Raw genomic sequence first — 27352 nt, 5'->3', positions numbered from 1 at the left:
CCCTGCTCAGATGGGAGTCTGCTTGTCTCTCTGCACCCCCTTACTCATGCTGGCACACTCGCTCTCTCTCAGATAAATTAAATCTTTAAAAAAAAAAATTAGCTTTCTTTGTTGAAAGTTTAAAGGAGACTTAAAGCATAACTGTTCAGGCTTTAAAGTAATAAATTGATGAAAAGATTGTATTATTTAAAAGGAGTCACACTGATTGAAGCACTTAAAACTATACAGATATACACATATGTGTGTATACATATATATATGCGTGTGTGTATGCATACCTAGGTGTATATATATATGTATACATGTATATGTGTGCATTGTGTTTATGTGTAGACAAAGAGATTTGTTGTTTATGATTCTATGAAAGTGATCCATAATAGAAAGCTAGTATTTTTCAGTAAAAGCAGTCATGAAACAAGTGGCACAAAATAGCCACGGGACAAAGATTTCTTGAAGAGTTTAGATCAACAGATGCAAAGAAACACTGCAAATAGTTTCAACAATGAAGTAAATATCACTATACATATATAAACATCACTAAACATATATTAATGTCCCCCAAGAGATCTCCTTTCCCCTCCCTTAATCCTCTCCCTTGTATAGTCTCTCCCAATACTGATTCTAGGATCTTATAACTTGCATTGGCCTTTTAGACATTAGCAGCTCTGCCAGAAGCAAAGATTTGAAAAGCACTTGCACACTGGGGCTTGTTCTCTTTCTTATGCTTTTAGAACCCAGGAGCCATGTGATGAAGCCCAAACTAACCTTTGGGAGACTCTGGCCCAGCCCACAGCCAGTATCAACCAACAGACATGGAAGGAAAACTACAGATCATCCAATCCAGTTGAGCAGCTAGATAAGTATGGCTGCATAAGTGAGTACAGGGAAAGACTACCTGTGCTAAGCTCACCTCAAGTGCTGACCTACAGAAATGTAAGCAAACAAAATGGCTGTTATTTTAGCCTTTCAAGTTTTGGGATGTTTTGATATGCAAGCAATAGATAACTGACCTGTTATTTAATATAATCTGTTCAGCCAAAATCTTTTTATTTGAAGTTATAAAAACATATAGGAAAAACAAATTCTTGTATTTCTTAGAATTAAATTAAAAAGACCCCGGGAAAATTTTAAGAATGCCACCAGTGCATTTATCATGAAGCTCAAACATTACCATTTGGCTGAAACTCATGACTGTTGTTCTTCATACACTTTGTTATAAAGATCTTTATTATAAGGTGATATAGATCACAGTAAATGAGAGTGACTTTGGTTTTTACTGATACCTGGAGACCAAGTTAATTTAAGTTAATGTGCTGACATATTAAAGCATAATGTTATACTGAAAATAATTAAAACAACATAGTTGAGCCTCACATGGAAGACATTAAAACTCAGTAAACACTAGTAAGATCAGATAGTATAAGAACAATATATTAAATTGAGCCTGAAAAGGAACCTTAAAATGAATAAGGAGCTCCCCCCAACAAAAAATAGTATGTGGTTGAATCAAGTGTATTAGAAATAATAAATAATCAAGTTGAATTCCTTCAGAGTGTACCTAAATAGAGTTGTATTCTAGTTCCCTCCACAGGACTTAAAAATTGATAGACTCATTCTACACAAAGTTGTTACTAGGAACACAATAATTTCTGTATTTGCTTAAGGGACTTAAAAAATGTAACATATTACATGTTAGGAAGTGATGTGTATCTCCTATTCACTATTTAGCTTTAGTAAGAGTCTGTCAGTACTATATAGTCAACAAGCACCAAATTTGGAAGATTTAGTTATTACCAATTTTTAACAGAAGAACACATGCAGTCTAAGTAATGTTAAAATTAATCATCTATAAACAAGGGCAAAAATACACATATGTATTTAATCCATAAGGACATATGAACAAATAAGCTCTTCTACATGCCTATATCCCATTAAATCAGCCCAACATGACAGGAAATAAACCACCACTTTTATATTCTCAGCAAATATCACAATTTTACGTAATAAGTACTTCATTCATTAAATGAACAAATAAACTACATAAAATGTGAGAATTTATTATGTTAGTTAACAAAACAATCAGATATACCTGATTTACTCCCTCTCTATCCACATGGTTGGGCCTAATTTAAACCATTATTACTGACTGTTTTCAAAGCCAAGAGAAATCGTATCATTATCTTACTTGGAAGACCCTGATGGCTTCCTATCTTCTACCATAATGCTCTCTAAATTTTTAGTGACACTTGGTGTAAGTATATCTGGGAAAAGGGTGTAGAGTTATAGTGTACTGAATTTGGCCAACTATTACTCCAAATCCTCTTCCACATTCTCCTCTATGCCTTCCTGTTCTGCAGATACTAGAAAGCTAAAACTTCTATTTCCCAGATTCTTCCATAGCTAAAGTTCCAGATGAGATTAAGTTTCTACTAAATGGATGTGCTTGAGATCTTCAGGCAAAAGATAGGCACAAACCATCTTTCTGTTGCTGTTTCTGCTGACAAGGGCATTCAAGGAAACCTGAGTGGCAAGAGGTACTTATGACAGCAGTGGGGACCAGATACAGCATTCCACAGCATTTTTTTTTTACATGAATTACTTAAATTCAATTAATTGATTCCATTTACAATAGCACCAAAAACCATAAGATACCTAGGAATTAACCTAACCAAAAAGGTAAAGGCTCTAAACTCTACAAACTACAGAATACATATGAAAGAAATGGAATGAGACATAAAGAGATGGAAAAACAGTCCATGCTCATGGACTGGAAGAATAAACATTGTTAAAATGTCTATGCTGCCCAGAGCAATCTACATTTTCAATGCCATCCCTATCCAATGGTATCATTGGCATTTTTCACAGAGCTGGAATAAACAATCCGAAAATTTGTATGGAACCAGAAAAGACCCTGAATCACCAGGGGAATAATGAAAAAGAAAACCAAAAGTGAGGGCATAATGACGCCTGACTTCAAGCTATATTACAAAGCTGTGATCATCAAGACAGCACGGTATTGGCAGAACGACAGACACATAGATCAATGGAATAGAACAGAGATCCCAGAAGGGACCCTCAACGCTAGGGTCATCTAATCTTCGACAAAGCAGGAAAAAATACCCAATGGAAAAAAAAAAAAAAGACAATCTTTTCAGTAAATGGTGCTGGGAAAATTGGACAGCCACATGCAAAAGAATGAAACTGGACCATTCTCTTACACAACACACAAAGATAAACTCAAAATGGATGAAAGACCTTGATGTGAGAAAGGAATCCATCAAAATCCTAGAGGAGAACATAGGCAGTCACCTCTTCAACATCAGCCACAGCAACCTCATTCAAGATATGTCTCCAAAGTCAAGGGAAACAAAAGCAAAAATGAACTTCTGGAACTTCAACAAGATAAAAAGCTTCTGCCTGCACAGCAAAGGAAAGAGTCAACGAAACTAAGAGGCAACCCACAGAATGGGAGAAGATATTTGCAAACGACACTACAGCTAAAGGGCTGGTATCCAACATCTATAAAGAACTTCTCAAACACCCAAAAAACAAATAATCCAGTCAAGAAATGGGCAGAAGACATGAACAGACACTTCTCCAAAGACATACAAATGGCTAACACAGACACATGAAAAAATGTTCAACTTCACTAGTAGTCAGGGAAATACAAATCAAAACCACAATGAGATACCACCTTATACCCATTAGAATGGCAAAAATTAACAATGCAGGAAACAACAAATGTTGGTGAGTATGTGGAGAAAAGGAATGAACCCTCTTACACTGTTGGTGGGAATGCAGACTGATAAAGCTACTCTGGAAAACAGTATGGAGGTTAAAGATGTTAAAAATAGAGCTACTCTATGACCCAGCACTTGCACTACTAGGTATTTACACTAAAGATACAGATGTAGTGAAAAGAAGGGGCACATCACCCCAGTGTTTATAGCAGCAATGTCCACAACAGCCAAACAGTGGAGGGAGCAGAGATGAATGTATAAAGAAGATGCCGTTCATGTATACAATGGAATATTACTCAGCCATCAGAAAAGATAAATACCTACCATTTGCATCAACATGGATGGAACTGGAGGGGATTATGCTAAGTGAAATAAAGCAAGCAGAGAAACACAATTATCATATGGTTTCATTCATATGTTGAACATAAGGAATAGCATAGAGGGCCATAGGAGAAGGGAGGGAAATCTGATGGGGAAGAAATTGGAGAGGGAGAAAAACCATGAGAGAGACTGGACTCTGGGAAACAAACTACGGGTTACAGAAGGGAGGGGGCGGGGAGGATGGGGTAGCAGGGTGATGGGTATTAAGGAGGGTATGTGTGGTGATGAGCACTGGGTATTACATGCAACTAGTGAATTGTTGAACACTACATCAAAAACTAATGATGTACTATATGTTGGCTAACTCAACATTTAAAAAAAAAAAAAAAAAAGAACAGAAGAGCATTCGGAGCTGTACTCCTGAAATTCATGCACCAAGAGGCAGTTGTATGGCAGTAATTGTAATTCCTGAAACTCAATAGTTCTTGCACCCTTCTCAGTATTTTGTAAACAGCTACATTCCTAAACTGAATCCCCTTGTATTTAATACCTACAGTGGTTTCTACTCCTGCACTGAATCCTTATTCACATACCAGGAAATGCACCAATCTGTAGCTTATCTATATGATGGTCTAAATGACCAAAAAATACCCACTTACAATGTATCTTGTTCAGACAATGGTATTCATTTAAAGATTTAAAGTTGGAAAAAGGTTGAGAATATCACTTTCTTATAATTATATAAAAGGCCTTCCATGAAGCAGACCTTTTCTACATTTCTAAAATTATCCTCTCTGGGACTACTAGCCATGTTTAACTAGATATAGTGCCCTAAAACATGTGAGATTTCTTCATGGCTATGCATCTGAACATTAATGGAAAGTCCCTTTGCCCTTTGTTAATGTGGGAAATTTCCACTAATCCTACAAATCTGTTCACATGGGCTCTTTTGTAAGGCTTTACCTAAAATTTTCAAAACATGGTGATACATCCTTTTGTTGGTTAGTCTTCTAAATTTCATAAGAAAATTTCACTACATATTATATCACACTTTCCACTGTATTATAATTTGGCATTTCACCTCCCTTAGTCAGTTATAACTTCCATGTCTCTCCAGAATTTACCACAGTATTTGCATGCACCAGAATCTCAATCAATGTTTACCAAGTGAATATGCAAGATGATTTTAAAAAGAAGGTATTTGATATTTTTCTCAAATTAACTGTACCTTCCTACTCTCCTGTTATTAGAAGAAAACTTAAGTTTGCAATAATGAACATGGAAATGTATTAAAAGTAACAGCAGAGTCAGCTGAAAGCAATTTATAAATCTGTTCAAAGGATTTCCTTTCTATTTACAGTCTCATATCTTTTCTGATAAACTGTCATAGCTACTTAAAAAAAACTTCATCATATCTATAACCCAGCAGTACAATGTGACAAATATTTTGAAAAATAAGCTTCAGAAATCTTTGAAGTTCATTTTACATTTGTATTGTTTCATTAATTACATCTTAGTTTTTATAAAACATTTAAGAACATTTGAAAATATGTCCAAATAAATCATGCTAACCTTTCTTGCAGACCTTAATATCAATGACTATTTAAAAAAAAAACAACTGAATATTAGTAAATAAAACAGAGAATAACAAATACGGAAACGTATATATCATCTATACCAAAATAACATCTGAAAAAAACTGTCCCTGTTATATGGGGGATTTAAGTTCTGTTTTTAATGATCTTACCTTGAGAAATAAAAATGCCAGAGTATTTTATATAACATATGTTATGATAAACAAAAGTTGCTGGTATTCATCAGCAACTGTTAACTATACCTTTCTTTGCATTTTTGTATTAGATTGACCTTTATTGTACACACAGGTATACTCTAAATATCTTCCAATCTATGACTATGTATTTTTAATTATTAAAGCTTCTCTCTCTCCTTAAATATATATGTGTGTGTGTGTGTGTATCAATCACAATATATATAGCAAGATATATATACAGAAATATGACATTATGTGTACATTCAAATGATCTAAAGTGATTTTTTTAAAGATTTATTAAGTAATCTGTACACCCAAAATGGGGCTCAGACCCAAAACATGCTCCATGGACTGAGCAAGCCTCTTGAAAGATTTTTTTATTAATTTTTTAATTATGTGTACCTCTCCTCCAAATTGTATTTTAAGTCATATTAATAACCTGGACAACATATCCTTTCATATTTTTTCCTTAATGTTCATAAAATACATACGTAAGCCATGAAGAACTGGGGGGGAGGGAGTTACCATTTTTAAAAAGTACAAGGCAAATTACTCTGAATTTTGTATTCTTTTTGTAGATGCGGTTTGTCTTTTAACTTTAGGGTAAGTGTGTTATACAGAACTTTTAATCCTTTCCGATACAATTGGTGCTTTTCTGTGCATGTTATTTAAGGACACCTTGCCCAGATCTTAAAGATACTCCCTGTATAACATTCTCCCAAGTTTTAATTTTTCTGTGGCCATTTTACATTAAAATCTTTAACTGACTTGCAATTTATTTTAGTTATGAGGTAGAAATCACTTTTCCCATTTAGATAAGAGTCATCACAGCATTTTTTTATTTACTGCATTTTTTGTTTGCAATACCACCTCTGTCATATGAAAAGTGTGTGTGTGTGTGTCTCTTCATATATATGTTTGAGGAGTTTGCTCACTGTGTTCCGATCCAAGATCTATAAAGAACTCCTCAAACTCAACACACACAGAACAGATAACCACATCAAAAAATGGGCAGAAGACATGAACAGGCACTTCTCCAAAGAAGACATACAAATGGCTAACAAACACATGAAAAAATATTCATCATCATTAGCCATCAGGGAGATTCAAATCAAACCACATCGATATACTACCTTACACCAGTTAGAATGGCCAAAATTAACAACACAGTAAGCAAGTGTTGGAGAGGATGCGGAGAATGGGGAACCCTCTTACACTGTTGGTGGGAATGCAAGTTGGTGCAGCCACTTTGGAAAACAGAGTGAAGACTCCTTAAAAAATTAAAAGTAGAGCTATCCTATGACCCTGCGATTGCACTACTGGGTATTTACCCCAAAGATACAGATGTAGTGAAAGAAGGGTCATCTGTACCCCAATGTTCATAGCAGCAATGACCAAAGTTGCCAAATGGTGGAAAGAACCAAGATGCCCTTCAACAGATGAATGGATAAAGAAGATATGGTCCATATATACAATGAAGTATTATGCCTCCATCAGAAAAGATGAATACCCAACGTTTTTATCAACATGGACGGGACTGGAAGAGATTATGCTGAGCGAAATAAGTCAAGCAGAGAAAGTCAATTATCATATGGTTTCACTTACTTGTGGAGCATAAGGAATAACATGGAGGACACTGGGAGATGGGGAGGAAAAATGAGTTGCGGGAAATTGGAGGGGGAGACAAACCATGAGAAACTGTGGAGTCTGAGAAACGAACAGTTTTGGAAGGGCAGGGAGTGTGGACTTGGGGGTGCCTGGTGGTGGGTATTAAGGAGGACACGTATTGCCTGGAGCACTGGGTGTGGTGCATAAACAATGGATTTTGGAACACTGAAAAAAAATAATGAAAGTTCTATTCTAACCTCACAAAGGAACGTAGATGTCCTGGGACACCTGGGTGGCTTAGTTAAGTGTCTGCCTTTGGCTCAGGTCATGATTCAGGGGTCCAGGAATGGAGCCCAGTATCAGGCTCCCTGCTCTAAAAATATATTAAGAATCATACTTAACAACAAAAAAAAAAGAATCATACTTAACAATAAAAGAAATGTCAATGTTATTCCAAAATTTTCACAAGCACACAATCTTTAATATTAGGACAGCTATTAATGCCACAGATCAACAGGGAAAAAGAGAGGTAAGATTCACAGAATAATTTTAAAAAGATGCTAAAAAGGTATTCAATTAAAATTTAACTTCCATAATTGACAACCAACTCTGAGAGGGAAAAAAAAAAATTCTATCTCAAACCAACATCCTATATTATGCTTAACAGTAAAATCCTAGAAGCAATATTATTAAAATTATTACTAAGAAAAAGATACTTGCTATGGAAAATATCATTAACACTTCTATAAGTTTTTGCTAATACAGTAAAGCAAGAAAAGGAAAATAAAAACTTCATCTTCAAAATCACTGCCAAATTATTATATATAGAATTCTGCTGTAGCTCCTAGGCATGCTGGTTCAGTAAAAAGAAATTTATTTCTCAAAGCCCTTTTTTCTCCCATCTCACTCTTTTTACAAAAAAATAAATAAAAACTTTAAAAGCCTTGTTATGGGCCAAGGACCAAGCAACACTCCAAAGATAATCAAACAACCTAGCTAGTTTGGGATCTATTAGTGGGAGCAATAAAGATTATATATAAAATTAGTCTGGAGCAAATATTCTCATTTTTTTCTGTTTGAAGACGCTCCTTCTTAGCCTATCTCCCAGGTAACCCACACAGTCTGTGGAGCATCATGCCTTCTAGAGAAGAAGAGATTCCCCTCTTTCTGCACAGGCAATGGGGTAACAATCAATCTATAATTTTTTTGAGCATTTACTGGATATTAGGCATTGCGACTGGTGTTGGAAATAAAAATATATATATAAAATTTATATATTTATATATATATAGAATATTTTATATATATATATACACACACACACATATATATGTATATATCTATATATACGGTTTATGTTCTAATCTCTAACACAATCACAGAACCAAGACAATTACAGTAAGAATAGTATGTGCTATTTTAGGGAAAGAGCATGATACTATGGTGTAATACAAAAGAGGCACAGAACCCAGACTAGGGAACTTAAAGAAAAAACTAAATGAAATGACAAACACAAGTTAACCATGAACAAGAATCCTAAGTGTGTTCGAAGCAGGGAGATCAGCTCATACAAACAGGCAGGAGAGAGAATCATTCTTTAAAAAAAAAAAAAAAGGTAAAGTCAAGGTGACTAGATTATAATGCATAAAAAGATGGAGAACCATAGTGAAATGAATTATGGTAATAAGTAGAGTCATAGACCTTATAAGACCTTTAAGGGAATGCTAAGTATTTAAGAGTGTCAACTTCATTTTGAAGGCAGTGAAATACAGTGGACAGTTGTTTACCTACCTAACATCCATTCCACAGTCCACTACTTCCTAACATTATTCAGATGTTCATTAGAGCCCATACCTTCCTCAAGGTACCCATACACTTTAGGAGACACTTAAACCAAACTGAGTTCCAGAGGTGAGCCAAACCAGCCAGGATAAATCCATGCATTTGCTGCCATTTTAAGTCAGGTAATCCAAACCTAAAACCAATTAAGATATATTCCATGTGTGAAGGTCAAATGATTTGCGATCGCAATTACATCTGCAAACCCCTTCACAGCAGCACCTTGATTAGAACTGATTGAATAATTAGAAAGTGTGTGTATACCAGGGGGCAACACCTTGGGGACTATCTTAGGATCCTGCCTCTAATAGTCTGCCCATAAGCCTCTGAAGAGTCACATCCCTCCCAAATGCAAAATACATTCACCTGACCCCAACACCTCTAAAGTCTCAACCAATTACAATACCAAGTGCAAGATCTCATTAAAATATCATCAACTCAAACATCCCAAATCTCATCTAAATTTGTTGTAGATGAGTCTTGACTGTAAGCCATTAAGCATAGTTCTTGGGCATAATTACACTCCATCTGTGGATCTAGGAAACTAAAGAGACAGTTTGCCTCCAAGACTCCCAGCATTCAATGGTGGGACAAACAGAGGGTAACAATTATAGAAACTCCTGTTCAAAATGGGGAAAAGTGGAAGGTAAAAAGGATTCACTGGTCCTTAACAGTTTTGAAATCAAGGTGGGCAAATGTTGAATTTTTCTTAATTAGGTTTCAAAGTCTGGGAATAATCCTCTGTACCTCTCAGCTCCATCCTCTGCCTTTTTCATCCAAGACAGCACTTGCCTGGAGCCGGTACTTTTATCACCTGCTACTGGCAGCAGCCTCCTTTCTTTTCATACTGTCTTTCAGGCCATGCTGGCAATATTCTGCTACATAATTTTCTCAAACTGTGCATCTTAAAGCATTCTAAAGGTTCTTTGGTTTGACTGCAAAGATCTGTGAAGGGGTGCCTGGGTGGCTCAGTGGGTTAAGCCTCTGTCTTCGTCTTGGTTCATGATCTCAGGGTTCTAGGATCGACCCCCGCCTTGGGCTCTCTGCTTGGTGGGGAGCCTGCTTCCCCCTCTCTCTCTGCCTGCCTGTGATCTCTCTAACAAATAGATAAATAAAATCTTAAAAAAAAAAAAAAGATCTTTGAAGCATACCCACAATCTCTTAAGAGTCCTTTGTGTAGCTGAATACTTTGACTCTTGTTTTTAGATTTTTAGTAAAAAGTTGTTCAACCATACCTTCAAGTTTTTCTCTAAGCCACACTGAGAAATAATCTTTTTACCAGCTGGACCAGTGCAGGCATTTCCTAAATCATCAAGTCCTGGTTCCTTTAATAATTCTTCCCTCAATTTCTTTCTTTCCTCTTGCATTTTTTTTTCTCTTGCATTTTATTATAAAGCAGCAAGAAAAAAAAATCAGGTGGCTCCTTCATCTCTTTCCTTGGTAATCTCCTCAACTAAATATCTAAGTTAATCACATACACATTATGCAAGAGATAATTTTGTTATGCTTCCCACCATTATATAACAAGGACCCACTTCTTCATTTCCAAAAACATGTTCCTCCCTTCTAAGTTCTCAATGGCAGCAGTCTCCAAATCTAGAGCTCCACAGCTTACCCAAAGAAATTCAGACATTTCTATCACATTCCTCAAATTTTTTCAACATCTATTCACTGACCAGTTCCAAAGCAACTTCCACATTTTCAGATATTTGATATGGCAGCATCTTACTTCTAAGTACCAAAATCTGTATTAGGTTTTTGTTTTGTTTTTTTTGATGTTTTAACAAATTACCACCCAAAAAACTAAAACCAAAACCAAAAACATTTATATTTTGTTTCTATAGGTCAGAAGTCCAGACACTGTATGACTCAGAGCCTCTATTCAGTCTCACAAGGCTGAAATACAAACATTAGCCAGGATGCATTCCTGTGTCCCTTTCTGGTGGATCTGGGAAGAATCAGCTCTGAAGCTTTTCCATGTCGCTAGTAGAAATCAGTCTCATGTGGTTGTAGGACTGAATATCCCTTGTACTGAATATCCCTCTCAGCTCTGACCCTTTTGCCAGGAAGAGTCTAGTGTCACTTGCTTCAATTAAGCTTACTGAGAATAATCACCCTATCCTAAGGTCAATTAATCGGGACCTCAATTACATCTACAAAATGCCTTCACCTAGATTAGTGTTTGTGTGATGGTGTGCAGACACAGGGAGCAGAAATCTTGGGACGCATCTTAAAATTCTGCCTACCATACATGTATGTTCAGGAATGGAACTGTTGGGTCGTGGATTATGTGAATACCACAAAAAAATTTTCTGAAGTGACTAACAACATTCCCACTAGCAGACTCGGGGAAGTTCCAACTGTGTCACATCCAAGACAGTATTTTAGCCATTCTGATAGATGTGTAGTGATATCTGGTTGTAGTATCAGTTTGCAATTTCCTCATGACTGATGTCTGTCTTCCTTTAAAAGAAGTCAGTATATTTAAAAAAAAAAAAATTGAAGGATTGGATTAGTTATTCTATCATGGGTTTTTAACTTAACCTTCTAAAATGACATTGACCCATATTATGTAATATTTAATGTCTGGGCCTCTGATGTAAGCTATTCAAGCATTTTATTCATCTTTGTTATCCTAAATACCTAGCATAATCCCTGGCACATAGAAAGCACCTAATGTTTGGTGAACTGAATGTAATTTACCTTCTAAAATGTACTTTTTGTCATTTCCAGATTTAAAGAACTGCTCCCACTCTATATTCCTCCTAGGTCAATCAATAATGTTATAGAAGCCAACCATTTTTTAGCTGTCTAAGACACAATTTGTCTGAGCCACTATTACATTATATAGTTAGATGAATAATATATGCCCTAACTCTACCTACCATTAGCTTTCTTGCCCTATACATAAAATATAAACTCTATTCATTCATTATTCTGTCTTCATTATTTTTCACATGCTTTAGGTCATCGTGCCTATTAGGAGAGATAAATTACTCTTATATTCACCTTTGATTATGTATCCCTCTCCTTCCATATAACTTTTTTTTTTTTTTAAGATTTTATTTATTTATTTGACAGAGAAAGACAGCCAGAGAAGGAACACAAGCAGGGTAGTAGGAGAGGGAGAAGCAGGCTTCCTGCTCAGCAGGGAGCCCGATGTGGGCTCCAGACCCCAGAACTCTGGGATCATGACCTGAGCCAAAGGCAGACAGACGCTTAATGACTGAGCCACCCAGGTGCCCCAATATTTTTATACCTGAATACATTATAAGGACCTTGTGAAACCTGATCAGTCTCTTTGGATATCCCTCCAATTTCCTTGTCAGAATTTCTTTGTTATTATAGATAATTTTATTCTAGGAAGTTATCCAAATACTTCCTAACCATCTTTCCTTTTACAGTCTCAAGGTCATCAAATTACAATCATCTTCCCTCTGAACACCGGCAGTTTTCTTCTTTCTTTTTAAATTTTGTCTCAGGACCTGCTTCCCTAAAAACTAGCAAGGTGACTCTCCACATCCATAGAATTCCAAAATAACTCTCTTCGTGGATTAGAATTAGATGCAGAATAGTATATCCCTCTGTCAGGCTGCCTAACAGTCTGTGTTCCATTCCATTTCTGTATTCTAGTCCTGAATTTCATCACACGAAATCACCCTCATTTCTAATGCTTGTACACTTTCATTAAGCTGCTTTTAAAGAAAAATATTTTGCCGATATGATGTAATTACCACAAAAACTGTAATACTAGGTCTCTAAGTTGTTCCAATATTATGATTAATTTATTTTCTTGTTAAATATGTGCAGTGAATTAATTCAAAATCTTTGGAAGACCTGTATAGATTTTTTAGGGGCTGGTATCTAGCCAAATATTCTTAAAGCTATGCCCGGTTCATGTGCATACCAAGCAAATTATAAGTCTCATAAGTATGCAAAGCACAATATTTAGGTAATATTTTAATAAGAGTATAATGGTATAAATTAGTTTTTGTTTCTACAATAATTTACTTTTGCTACTAAGAAAATCTGATGTGGGGCGCCTGGGTGGCTCGGATGGTTAAGCCTCAAACTCTAGGTTTTGGCTCAGGTCCTAATTTCAGAGTCATGAGAACAAGCCCCACAGCATCCAGCTCTGCGCTCAGTGGTTGATGTCAGAGGGGTCTACTTCTCTCCTCCCTCTCCCTCTCCCCCCAACCCATTCCTGCACACTGGCACGTTCTCTCTATATTAAAAAAGAAAAAGAAAAAAAAAGAAAATCTGATGCTACGGTAGCAGTCACTCCCTGAAGTACCTTACAAGCACCAAATTTTGCACTACAGTCATGGTATCTAAATGAATGATTCCATTTGTCAAATAGTTTTTTCTTAAGGACTTTGGACATTGATAATTGTTAGGAGGAACTTTCTGCTTATTAGTATATTCCATATGATATTATATTCTCCTAACCATTAGTTTAGAATGCATGCACGCTTACTTTATTCTCTAAACCAATACATGCATCTATCATCAAATGAACAGATATAAATGTGTTAGAATAAAATAAAAATATCTTAAAAGACATGTATTAATTTCAATATTAAAGACTCAGCTATTCAGTGTCTAACATATTTATAGAGAAAAATTCTATTCTTTGGAATTTCACTTAGAGAAATTTTTCTTGACCCCAGAGACTAAGTAACATTTATGTGAAAGTGTATTTTGAACAAAGAATTACACAGAGATATAATTATTAGACAATAATAGGTTTTAAATAGGAAAGCCCAGATATACAATTTAGTCCTTACTCTTAAAATGTTCCATATATTTTTACTTAAGAACTGTTATGCAAAAACTTAACATGGCTGAGAATACTGGTCATGGTAACAATGGTGATGAAAAAAAGACTAGCAGATAGTTGTAGTTGCTTATAAAGCCATCAGTCCCTCCCAGTTAAACTTTCTTTAAAGAAAAAAAAAAAAACAACCCACAAAGCTAAATGGAACATACTCTGATTAAGAAAAAAAAAACCTGCCATACAGAATTTTACTTGTCAAATTCTCATTTTCCACCAAAGTCAAAGAACTTCTCCTTCATAGCCATGAAGATCCAATATCATTGCTTCTAATGATTTTCCAATGTCAATTAGTTGTTTCTATAAAGACTGCCTAAGTAAAATCTCTGGTATAGCTAATGCAGACCCCTCAAATTACAAATTATTACTTTAAGTAAATCCAATACTTTTATTTTTTTAAAAGATTTTCTTTTTTCTTTTTTTATTCTTTTCTAGATTTCTTATTTCTTTTTTTGACAGAGAGAGACACAGAGAGAGAAGTAACACAAGCAGGCAGAGTGGGAGAGGGAGAAGCAGGCTTCCTGCCAAACAGGGATCCTAATGCAGGGTCGATCCCAGAACTCTGGGATCATGACCTGAGCCGAAGGCTCATGACTGAGCCACACAGGCACCCTAAAGATTTTATTTATTTATTTGACAGAGTGACACAGTGAGAGAGGGAACACAAGCAGGGGGAGTGGGAGAGGAAGAAGATGGCTTCCTGTGGAGCAAAGAGCCAGATGTGGGGCTCGATCCCAGGAACTGGGATCATGAGCTCAGCTGAAGGCAGACGTTTAATGACTGAGTCACCCAGGCACGCCCCCAATACCTTTAAAAAACAAAAACTATACAGGTGATTTCTAAGGAACTGTTCTAAGTGCTTTCTATGTATTATTTATTTTATACATATTAACTTTATAACATGAATCTTAGGGCTTTCATGAGATAATTATTATCCATTTTACAGATAACAAAACTGATATATTTAGTAGGTGATGGGACAATGCATTAAGATTCAACATAGGCAATTAGGTCCAAAGCCTGAACGCTTAACCACTATGGTAGTACACTGCTTTTCAATATAGAGAAAACTGTATCTCAAGCTAAATAATCAATTATAGTAAGAACTAAACTTGACAATTAGTGCAACCTGGCTGCTAACCAATGAGGAAATTTATAAGTTTATGTTATCCCCCAAATCAAATTCATTCTATGGAAATTGTGATACAGATTTATTTAGTATGAAGAAATGTCATTTTATCGGGCATCTGGGAAGCTAAGCTTACCTAAACTTTGACCAAGACCCTAAGGGTAAGGTCCAAGTCTGTCTTCTTTACAAATGCATGCTCAGCAGCTAGCATTAAGCTAGCACAAATAAGTGTTCTATAATCACCTATAGAATAAATGGGGATAAGAGGAAGCTGTTTCAACATAGAGAAAAGAAATGATAAAGATTACATATATCACAGAGGAACATTTTCCACAAATTACAAAACCAAACACACAAAACAGTGAAGTAACATGCCCAATTTCATATAGTTAAATCAAGATAGGAGACTTCCAATTTCCATGTTTTTTTCCTTAAATACCATAAAGGTGAAATTCTACCAAAATATCCATATTATATAGTACTAAACTATACTCTTAAAAATAGTTGGGATAGAAAATTTTCATATTCTGTGTATTTTAGCACAATTTTTAAGTCAAAACTAGAAAAAAAAATCCACATTATGAAAAAATACAACTTAAATCACTACATATAGTTTCTATTTATATATTTCTACACTACTAAGAAAATTTACTTATAAAAATAAGACAATATTATGATAAAACTTAAGTTTAATTATTTAACAATTGTTCCAAATGTAATGAAATAGCTACTTATAAATTTTTGTATTTTTCCTACCTTTCCTAGTTTCAGAAGTAAAAATCCAAATAGCATAAAAATGAAATGGAGTTAATAGCTACCCCCTGACCCGACAAATGCACTACTGGGTATTTACCGCAAAGAAAAAGAAGGGCCATATGCACCCCAATGTTCACAGCAGCAATGTCCACAATAGCCAAACTGTGAAAAGAGCCGAGATGCCCTTCAACAGATGAATGGATATAGAACATGTGATCCACTGGGCGCCTGGGTGGCTCAGTGGTTAAGCCTCTGCTTTCGGCTCAGGTCATGATCTCAGAGTCCTGGGATTGAAACCCTCATCGGGCTCTCTGCTCGTCAGGGAGCCTGCTTCCCCTTCTCTCTCTCTGCCTACTTGTGAACTCTCTCTGTCAAATAAAAAAATAAAATCTTAAAAAAAAAAAAAAAAAGAAGAAGAAGATGTGGTCCATATACACAATAGAATATTATTCAGCCATCAGAAAGGATGAATACCCAACTTTTTTATCAACATGGGTGGGACTGGAGGAGATTATGCTGAGTGAAGTAAGTCAAGCAGAGAAAGTCAATTATCATAAGTTTCATTTACTTGTGGAACATAAGAAGTAACATGGAAGACATTAGGAAAAGGAAAGGAAAAGCGAATTGGGGGAAATCGGAAGGGGAGACAAACTACGAAAGACTGTGGACTCCCAGAAACAAACTGAGGGTTTTAGAGGTGAGGAGGAAGGGGGATGGGTGAGCCTGGTGGTGGGTATTAAGGAGGGCCACATATTGCATGGAGCACTGGGTACTGTACATAAACAATGCATCTTGGAATACTCCATCAAAAACTAATGATGTATTTTATGGTGACAACATAACACAATAAAAAAAAAAAATGTCTGAACTGCTATGTTCTCAGCAGATTTTTTTAGCTTGCCTATTTTGGAAGGCCACTGTGGGCAAAAACCCAGACTTACAAACTGATCTATTTCTATAACCTGAACAGATTAACATGTATCACAGGAGGAATGGTCTGATCCTTGGATATGCTTTGGGCAGTCTGATGTCTGACTTTCAGAGAAGACAGGGCCTAAAGACACTGACCCCACTGCATTTAGATGCTACACAGACCCAGATTTCTTAACTTTGGCACATATACATATATACTCACATCTGTTCATGTTTCGAGTACATATATGCACACATATATGTAAATGTTCATATATATATAAAAAAATAGATTCCATAAGCAATGGGGCAGGGGCTATATTTCTTGCTCATATTTCATGCCAAAGTAAGTCCCATATGAATTACAGATAAAGCATAAAAAATGCAAATTTAAGAGCACTGTAAGAAAATATGGGAGAATGTTTAATAAAACTAGGGTGAAAAAGGTCTTTCCAATATACAATAGACTATTACTCAGACATAAAAAAGAATAAAATCTTGCCAGTTGCAACAACATAGATGGATCTAGAAAGTACAATGCTAAGAGAAATAAGTCAGAGAAAGATAAATGCCATATGATTTCACTTATATGTCGAATTTAAAAAAACAAAACAAATGAAAAGTGAAAAAAAGACCAAAAAAACACTCTTAACTATAGAGAACAAACTCTTGGTTATCAGAGGGGAATAGATGGAAGAATGGGTAAAAAAACAGGTGAAGAGGATTAAAAGTACACTTATCATGACGAGCACTTATTAATACACAGACTTGCTGAACCACTATATTGTACACCTAAAACTAATGCAACACTCTATGTTAATTATACTGGAATTAAAAAAGAAAAAAGGTCTTTCAATCAAAACACAAAACTCACAAGTCATATAAGAGATTTCTGTGACCAACTTTTGTACTTCTACAAATTTATCTCAGAGATATACTTGTATAAATGAAGACATATATGTACCATACTATCTATCACAACAGAACAAAATTAACAGCAGACCAAAAATGATATAAATGTCCATTGACGAAGACTAAATTATGGTACTTCCATGTAATAGAATATCATGTGTTTATGAAAATAACTATGGAAAACTGGCTTGTGCCAATATGAAACAATCTATCAGATATATTGTCGCGTGAACACAAATTATAGGAAAAATATGTAATGGCTCCCCATTTATGCAAAAAAAGAAGCACTACCTAGAAATATTTCTGACTATATGCACAAAGTATTATGTGGTTGTCTCTGGAGAGGAAAATGGGTCTGGAAAGGAATCTTGCTTTTTATTATATATCCTTTGAAGTTCTTGAATTATTTTTCAGATTGTACATAAAGTTTTTCACAAAAAAATAAGAATAAAATTCAAAGAAAGTATTTCAAAATGAAATAGCAAATACCTTGTACATAGGATAACAGAGAATTCTTACCTTTCTCTGCAAAATTTAAGTGAATGTAGTATGGCAGGTCTCTTTTGACGTAAATTCCATAAATGTAAGGTGTCATCAGCCAAGGCACTCACAAGAGCTCCCTTAAAAATAAAGTATAATATATTTTATATAGAATACATCTTACAAACATTAAAGCTACTAAAGAGCTGTCAAAAAAAAAAAAAAAAACTTCCCAAATTTCAAAACTTTCAGCCAATAGATTTAGTTTTGAGAAACATCTCACTCAAATTCTAAACAGCAGATGTAATACAGTGTGTTATATGTATATGTTAAAAATGTTGAGGGAAATTGGAGGGGGAGATGAACCATGAGAGACTATGGACTCTGAAAATCAATCTGAGGGTTTCGAAGGGGCGGGGGGCAGGAAGTTCGGCCAGCCTGGTGGTGGGTATTGTGGAGGGCACGTATTGCATGGAGCACTGGGTGTGGTGCATAAACAATGAATTCTAGTACACTGAAAAGTAATTTAAAAAATAAAAAAATTTAAAAAAATGTTTTCACTTCTTCAATTTAAAGTATAATTTAGTATCTTAAAACTACAAATATACTAGGATCCAGCTCGATATTATGGTTGATAGCTATGTAAAATTAGAGGTCCGACTACAAGTTACTTGGTCAGTATTGTACATCTTCTTGACCAAAAAAAAAAAAAAAAAAAAAAAAATGAAGTAACTTTCCCATTTTATTTGGCTTAAGAAAAATTCTTCATAATGTACTACACCTAGGTCACAATTTCTCTACTAGAATGATACAGAAAATAAAGGTAGCATTCAGCACACTACAACTTCAATATCCAAAGGATTGAACAATCAACTAATTTAGAAAATTAAAACATCTGATACTACTAAATACTATTCAAAATGGAGAAGAATCTCTGGCCCTATAGGAGAATCACACAGGAGGCTCAATCTTACCCCTGACCTCACAAACCAGAATTTTCAGAGCAAGGACCTACATAGGTATATTTGTAAAAATCTTCAGAGGTGACCAGGATTAAGAATCTCTAGATTAAAGTTGATTTATTAAGACATGTACGTGTGTTTCCTCAAAGAAGTCAGATTCTTTTCATTTATACTGAGAAAATAAAATAATGCAACATGAAAAATTTATGTTAATTTCAAAAAAGGATTTGCTGTTCTACTCATTTGGGTTATTATGAGAAATTTTAAAATCTCCTTCCTTTAAACTAAGTTTCTCATTTATCAAAGAGGATTAAAATAGCTCTGAAAATTTACATTAAATGATCTCTCCAAGTCCTTTCCACTCTCAAAATTCTATGAGGGTTACTCTATGGCGTTATTCCTACTGCTACAACAGGACTATCCAGAGAGCAGAAATAAAGTCCATATGCTTTCACCAGGTAACATCCTCTTATCGATATCATTTTGAAGCAGAGAAACTTAAAGATTCAAACTATCAAAGATTTGTACTCTTCACTCTTATTTCCACCACAGACAACTTTCTCAAGTTATGAACCCCATCTTGAAATCTCAAGGAAGAAGAGATGTAGAGCCAAAATGGCATTAACAGCTGAGCACCTCCTATGGTGGCTCCTTTACCTACAAGTGGTCCACTAAATGTAAAAGCAAATACCTACTTGCAATTGTCAGATTTCTGTAGCATCCCCAATATTTGTATTTTGCTAAGCATTTTTTAAAAACAGCAACATCATTTTTAAGTACTCAAAATGTAACATTCAAACATGTAAAATAAAAACAGTCATATCCAAGAACTCAATGTTGAATCTTACTAAAAAGAAACCTCCATGAATGACAACATAAATTACTTAAGATTTCTAAAACTTGTATAGGTAATCAATCTGCAATGTTATTTATACTGGTTCATGCACTCTCTAAGAAATAATCTTAACACAAGTATAAAGATGGAGAATAGGTTAGTGTTTGCCAGGGATTAGGTACTGAGAGAGGAGGGGGCCCAGTTACAAAGGGGGAGCCTTAAGGAATTTCTTTATAATGAAGAAATTGATCTGTGCCTTGTTCATAGCGGTCATTACACAAATCTGTATGTATCATAAAAATGCACAAAACCACACACCCACATGGACACAGGAGTTCATGGTGATGAGATCTAAATAAAGTCTGTAGTATATTGATGTTGTTTTCCCGGTTGATACTATACTATTATTATATATAATGTTACTACTGGGGAACCTAGGGGAAGTACACGCAGAACCTCTCTATTTTGAACCTAATTACCAGTAAAATTGTTTCATAACAAAACTTTTTTTTTTAAATAGGAAAAATAATCTTGAGTCCTCATAAATGGGCTCAACATCTTTCTATATTATGATTTCTTTTGAATTTTAACCTTTTACAATGCCTATTATACATTTCTACACAGAATTCTGTAGTTAAAAAAAAAAACAACACTTCTGGGGTGCCTGGGTGGCTCAATGGGTTAAGCCTCTGCCTTCGGCTCAGGTCATAATCTCAGTGTTCTGGAATCGAGTCCCTCATCAGGCTCTCTGCTGAGCAGAGAGCCTGTTTCCCCCTCTCTCTCTGCCTGCCTCTCTGCCTACTTGTGATCTCTCTCTCTCGGTGTCAAATAAATAAATAAAATTAAGAAAAAAAAAAAAACTTCTGACCCTAAAAAACCTACATAATCTAATAATAGTAATATACTAATCATAATAATAATCTAATAATACACTAATCTTCTGATAAAAACATTTTACAAAAGTTCAGAGGTATTGAGTGTTTACTTTTTTCCTCTCACACACGTTTAAGAATTTGTTCCATGGAACCTAAGGACCTGAGGGCAAAAAAAATGTGCACAGATTATCACCACAACTAAAGATAGCAGAGCCTTTTCTGAGGTAATTTCTTTCTTCTAATGACCAGCCTTTTGTGCTCGTCACTGCGTACAGTAAACATCTATTCTCAGAGCTGCTCATATTTTAAATTGTTTGACTTTTTATTTTCTTTTTAAATTCTAATTAGTTAATATAGACTGTTATATTAATTTCAGGCGTACAATACAGTGATTCAGCAATTTCATACAACGCTCTGTATTCACCGCAAGTGTGCTCCTTAATCCCTATCACCTATTTAACCTATTCTCTCACCTCCCCTCTGATAACCATCAGATTATTTTCTATAGTTATGACTCTGTTTCCTGGTTTGCCTCTCTTTTTTTTTTCACTTTGCTTGTTTCTTAAATACCACAAAAGTGAAATCACATGGATTTGTCCTTCTCTGACTGACTTACTTTGCTTAGCATTATACTCTCTTGCCCCAGGTCACTGAAAATGCTCACACTTTTTAAAAACCCGCTCACATTATTTACTCTGCTGATAAAATAGTATTTGTTTCCTGAGCTCCTTCCTAACTTTATACTCTATCAAAACAAAAGACATCTTCAGTTACTTCAACCAGTAAGCAACACAACAAGAATTCTGGACAATAACAAGTTTTGTTTTTTTTTTAAATGGATTTTTGTTTCCTGGTTGTATTTCAAACAAGTCATTAGAGAAGTATATTTTGTTACTTATAATAAACTCAATCTCTAAAAAAATTTTAATATAGATTTTAGTGTTACATAACTTTCAGTATCCAAGAAATAAAATTTATATGCAGCACCTTGCACCAAGATTTACCTTACACCATTCTATTTGCAACATCTCAAAACATCTTGCATTATTTATGTAACTTCCCATGATGCCTTATAATAAACTATTAGCTCTGACCTATAAGAAATTCACTTTTGTTCAAATATTTAAATACGAATGCATGCAAAAAATCTGAAAGACCAAATGTGGCCCTATTTCATATACACATAGGACAAATTAAAGCAATTCACTAACCTCATTAATCAGGAACTGAAGTTGGATTACTGCAGCTCCACTGTCATGCTGGCAATAACATTCTACTCCTGGACGACCAAAGCTGTCATTAGTTTCATTAAGGAGTCTACAGTATGTGTGGGCTTTTTATAGCAACTGTTAAATTACATAACAGACTAATAAATATTCCAATGACCTGATATTCAATACCGGCTATTTATTGAGATTAAGATTCAGAATTACATTTATTACACATCAATCTGATCAACTAGCTTCTGCTGATAATCAGAAGTCTCAGAGATTACAAGTCTAGAAAAAATAATAACCACTCCTTCTACAAAATAAAAGAACTATCAAAAAAAGCAATATACAGAACATAAAATAGGTTTAATACACTTTGGCCCAAGTTTTCTTCTTTCACTTAAAATAAAAAGAGAAAAGGTAGTTGATCTGCAGAGCACCCAATTCTGCCCAAGGCAGCAAACAAATCTGAAAAGCAGAGACATGTCATTTTGGAATAATGTTTTTGGAACCAATCTTTTTACTAGCATTTTTCATTCCTATGGTATTATTTTTCAATAGTGTAAGTTAATATAATGAAGAACTATATAACTATGTTAGTAATTATAGCATGATGATGTTATATTACTAATGAATGTACCAATCTTTTATAATAGACCTGAATTCAAAATATGCAAATTGATATAAATTTGCATATGATAATAGTAAACACACAACATTCTCTGTGTTAGGCATTATATTAAACATGTTATATATATTAATTTATTTAATTCCCATAATCTATGAAGAATATATAATTTCTCCCCTATAAACATAAGGAGACTGAAGCATAGAGAAATCAAGCAACTTGTAAGTCACATAACTAGAAAGCAACAGAGATAAGATTTGTTTTTTGTGGGTTTAAGATTTTTAAATAGTTATTTGACGGAGAGAGACACAGCGAGAGAGGGAACACAAGCAGGGAGTGTGGGAGAGGGAGAAGCAGGCTTCCTGCAGAGCAGGGACCCTAGGATCATGACCTGAACCAAAGCAGAAGCTTAATGACTGAGCCACCCAGGCGCCCCCAGAGATGAGATTTGAATAAGCATTCTGGCTCCAGAGTCTGTACTCTTAATAATAAGGAATGCCAAATAAAGAACAAAACAAACAAAAACCCAAACACTTAAACAACTTATTAAATGCCAGGCATTCTTACATGCTTTTATCTTCATAAACTAGAAATAAGAAAGTAGCTATTTTAACATGGTGCTATACTAATCTACTTTTCACTAGTTAATAAATATTAATAGAAAATAAAAAGCTAAATCTAAAACTAAAATGTGATTGGCTTTAATGAAATTATAGCCTTCTTTATAAAATTCATATTGAGGTATACAGACTATTTCTGCATTCTTTTAATACATGTCCTAAGGTTCTTCTTAAGAAAAAATAATCACATCAAAGGTTAAATCCCTATTTTCTATATACTTTTTCCTTCTGATTTCTAAAAGTTTTTCTAGGTGATTATTTCTTTTCTATGACTTTTTCCATTTTATTACAACTAATTCTTCTATGATTTCATAAATAGACAAATCGTGCATGTTTAGCCTAGAGTACCCTCTCTGTAAACATCTCAAACTTTTATCATCAGCATCATCAGTATTAGTAGTCCTAGTTTTATACCAATTACCCAAATGCACCTAAAGGAAGCTAGATTTCAAATTGTTACTACTGGCACTTGGTAGTGCCAAATCACACCTGATTGTCCAAAGAAGTACCTACATCTATATTCATCCATTTCTTTTGTCAGGATGCCTTTTTAGCTAGGAAAGGGAGTCTAATTCTAATCTCTCCAGCTAAATTATTCTTTCTGGGACCAATTAGCATATTCTATAATTCTCATTTACATGGAGCAAAACTTCTCATCTAACCAGATCAGTAAAACTAATAAAAAATGTGTGCTATTATGAATAATCATAAAAATTCCACTTACCTTATTTTCTTCAGAAATCATACATAATTTTGCTCATCTTGTGATATTATGTTCTTTAAGTGTGGATCTATTAACTAGATTCAGAATTATTTTTCTTAAAACATAGCCATGGTGCTCCTGGGTGGCTCAGTTGGTTCAGTGTATGACTCTTGGTTTCAGCACAAGTCCTGACCTCATGGGTCATGGGATCCAACCCCACAACAGATGCACTCAGTGGGGAGTCGGCTTGAGGATTCCCTCCCTTTGCCCCTCCCCCCACATGCATGTCCATGTGTGTGTCTGCTCTCTAAAATAAATAAATCTTTAAAAATAAATAAATAAAATGTAGCCGTAACTATCCAGGTATGAGATTTATAGTTTAATTATTTATTTTTATTTTTTAAAGATTTTGAGAGCATGTGAGCACATAAGCAGGGGGAAGGGCAAAGGAAGAGGGAGAAATAGACCCCTGCTGAGCAGGGAACCCTGATGTGGGACTTGATCCCAGGCCTCTGGGATCAGGACCGAAACCAAAGGCAGCTGCTTAACCAACTGAGCCACCCAGCCACCCAACTTGTTTAATTTTTTAAATGGAACTTTAAAGATAATTGGAAATGCATTCTAAATGAAGCATTCACATACAATCCTACGATTTCTTTTCTGAATCATTTACTGCTATCCACACATCAGAAAAATTTTAAGTGACGGACTTCATGAAATCTTCCCAAAGTATTAATCCTGCTTTTTATGTATTTTTAAAAACCCCTCTATTTTGTATTCACGTTCTATATTCTTAGAGTAGACTAATTACTAGATTATAGTATCAAATATGACAGGCACAAACAGATGTGGGAATACATAAAACTGATTATTGGTTAAGTAAAAATTTTATAAGCAAATAGATCTACTAATTTGGGCCCACTGGTCTCAAAACTTTTTTTTTAAAGATTTGTGTATTTATTTATTTGTCAGAGAGAGAGAGAGTGAGAGCAAGTGAGCACCCAGCAGGGCAAGCAGCAGGCAGAGGGAGAAGTGGACTCCCCGCAGAACAAGGAGCCCAATGAGGGACTCGATCCAAGGATTCTGGGATCATGACCAGAGTCGAAGGCAGATGCTCAACTGACTGAGCCATCCAAGCGTCCCTAGTCTCAAAACTTAAATATGCTGTGGGCATCAATCAATATTTTATTCATAGAGACTGCAAAATGTCTGTAAATCCAGGAAGTCAGTTACATGGAAGTCAAGAATGGTTTATTTTTATCTACACATGGAACTACTCCAGACAAAACTATACTTTTCTGTGACATTATTATTAATATAGCCACTTTACTTATACCAAAGATGATAAATACACTTCCTTAATATAAAAAAGAAGAACCACTTACTATGTACTAACTTTCAGGCTCCATGTCTTAAAAACACAATTGTACTTAATCCTCATGGGAAGTCTGAGAGGTAGTTATTATCCATATTTTACAAATGATAATCCTGAGGCTCAAAGAAATGATTTTTCTCAAGATTACTAATGATTCTCCCTTTTCTTTTGGATAAGGTAGTACTATGCTGCAACCAGCCTTGAAGGATTCTGAATACTACAAAAACCGTATGGATTAGGGGGAAAACTCGTTAAGTCATTATTTCATAAAAACAAAAAGTTTAAAATTAAATTTTAAGGAATTGAAGTTCCTTAAATATATAAATATATATTTATATACATATATAAAGTATATATGTTACATGTTATAAATATATATATATGTATACATATATAATCAAAAGATATTAGTTTGAAAGAATACAAATTCCAGAGCAAGGATTTCTCATTCCTGGCAGTGTATCAAATTTCCAGCTCTACTGCAAATTTACTAATCCCATATTGCCTGAGAAGCAGCCTGGCTAGGTATCCTTTTTTGTTTTGTTTTTGTAGATGCGCCACAGGAATTTCTGAGGCACAGTTGAGAATTAAGACATCTCCTTTCAAGTCAGTTCATATGCCAGCTCCACCAGAACTTGCTGTGACCTGAGGAGCATTACTACACCTCTCCACTTTCTTGTCTATAAAGTACAGATACTCGTTTAGCTTGCAGAGCTGTGGTGAGAACTAAAACTATTGAGAGTGTACTCCCCAAATGGTACCCACCCATTATCATTATTTAACTAGTATATTCATTACTTTAACAAGAACTAAAGATACCTTATAGTAGACATACCATAATGGAAGAAAACAACTCTGACTATATTAGAGCACTAAACAAACATGTCATAGGTGCAAAAATTCATATCTTCTCATATTTTTCTAATGATTAATGCTTCTTGCATATATGGTTCTTCCTAATATTGTTATTACAGAGGTAACAGTTTTATTAGACAATAGACAAACACTGTAACAAAGTTCTGCTTTATAAATTATTCCTGTTTCAGCTATGTACAAAATGAAGAAAACCCAGAAGAAAAGGTTATATACTGAACAATTCTACAAAGATATTTGTTAAAGAAATATTGATTATTATGATGCCTGCTCCTTTATATATGCATGAGTCAACTGTAAGACAAAGCCAAATTGTAAGGCTCCACTGAGTATTTCTTGGTGTCAACATATTTTACTTTTTAATTCTGAACACCAATGTAGTCTTCTAAAAATAGTGTTATCTGGGGCACCTGGGTGGCTTGGGGGTTAAAGCCTCTGCCTTCAGCTCAGGTCATGATCCCAGGGTCCTGGGATCAAGCCTCACATCGGGCTCTCTGCTCAGCAGGGAGCCTGCTTCCTCCTCTCTCTCTGCCTGCCTCTCTGCCTACTTATGATCTCTGTCAAATAAATAAACAAAATCTTAAAAATAGTGCTATCTTGCTATCATAGATACTTTTAGTCTCCTTTTTTTTTTTTTTTTACTGCTTGCCCAACAAGAGCTAGGTTACCTACCTAATCCTACTAGTCAACTTTGTCTCTGAAATAAACCAATTAATTTATATGGCCCATAACACAGGCCACATACCTTCTGCACAGCTACTTAGGGCTCTTGTCCAGAAAAACACCATCATAACGCCCAAAGAAGAGCTGCAGAAGACAACCCTAAAACAGTCTGAGAGCAAAGTCTCTGAATGCAAATCTTTGAGTTTAGACATCCTCTAAGTAAGCAACAGTGAAGACAAAAATATTTAAGGAAAAAAATATTATGATGAAAGTAGCAATTACTTAAGAATAATCAGGAAGAGACA

General features: G+C 34.9%; 1 protein-coding gene across 6 annotated transcripts in view; it reads right to left on the bottom strand.

The window, feature by feature from the left end:
* STXBP5 (syntaxin binding protein 5) overlaps positions 1 to 27352 on the bottom strand; it is a 170516-nt gene that overhangs the window by 125631 nt on the left and 17533 nt on the right. For 5 of the 6 annotated variants that reach the window (XM_032873133.1, XM_032873135.1, XM_032873136.1 and 2 more), the window contains exons 3-4: positions 22186 to 22267; positions 18342 to 18442 (exon numbers count right to left, since the gene is read on the bottom strand). In XM_032873133.1, the coding sequence (XP_032729024.1) occupies positions 18342 to 18442; positions 22186 to 22267 (183 nt within the window). Of the gene's footprint in view, positions 1 to 5898; positions 5904 to 18341; positions 18443 to 22185; positions 22268 to 27352 lie in introns of those variants that run through there. The other variant, XM_032873139.1, reaches the window with a different exon arrangement.

This window comes from Lontra canadensis, unplaced genomic scaffold (assembly GCF_010015895.1).
Source record: "Lontra canadensis isolate GAN:19392208 unplaced genomic scaffold, GSC_riverotter_1.0 scaffold47, whole genome shotgun sequence".
Lineage (NCBI taxonomy): Eukaryota > Metazoa > Chordata > Mammalia > Carnivora > Mustelidae > Lontra > Lontra canadensis.
This window is presented reverse-complemented; position numbering and strand designations above follow the sequence as displayed.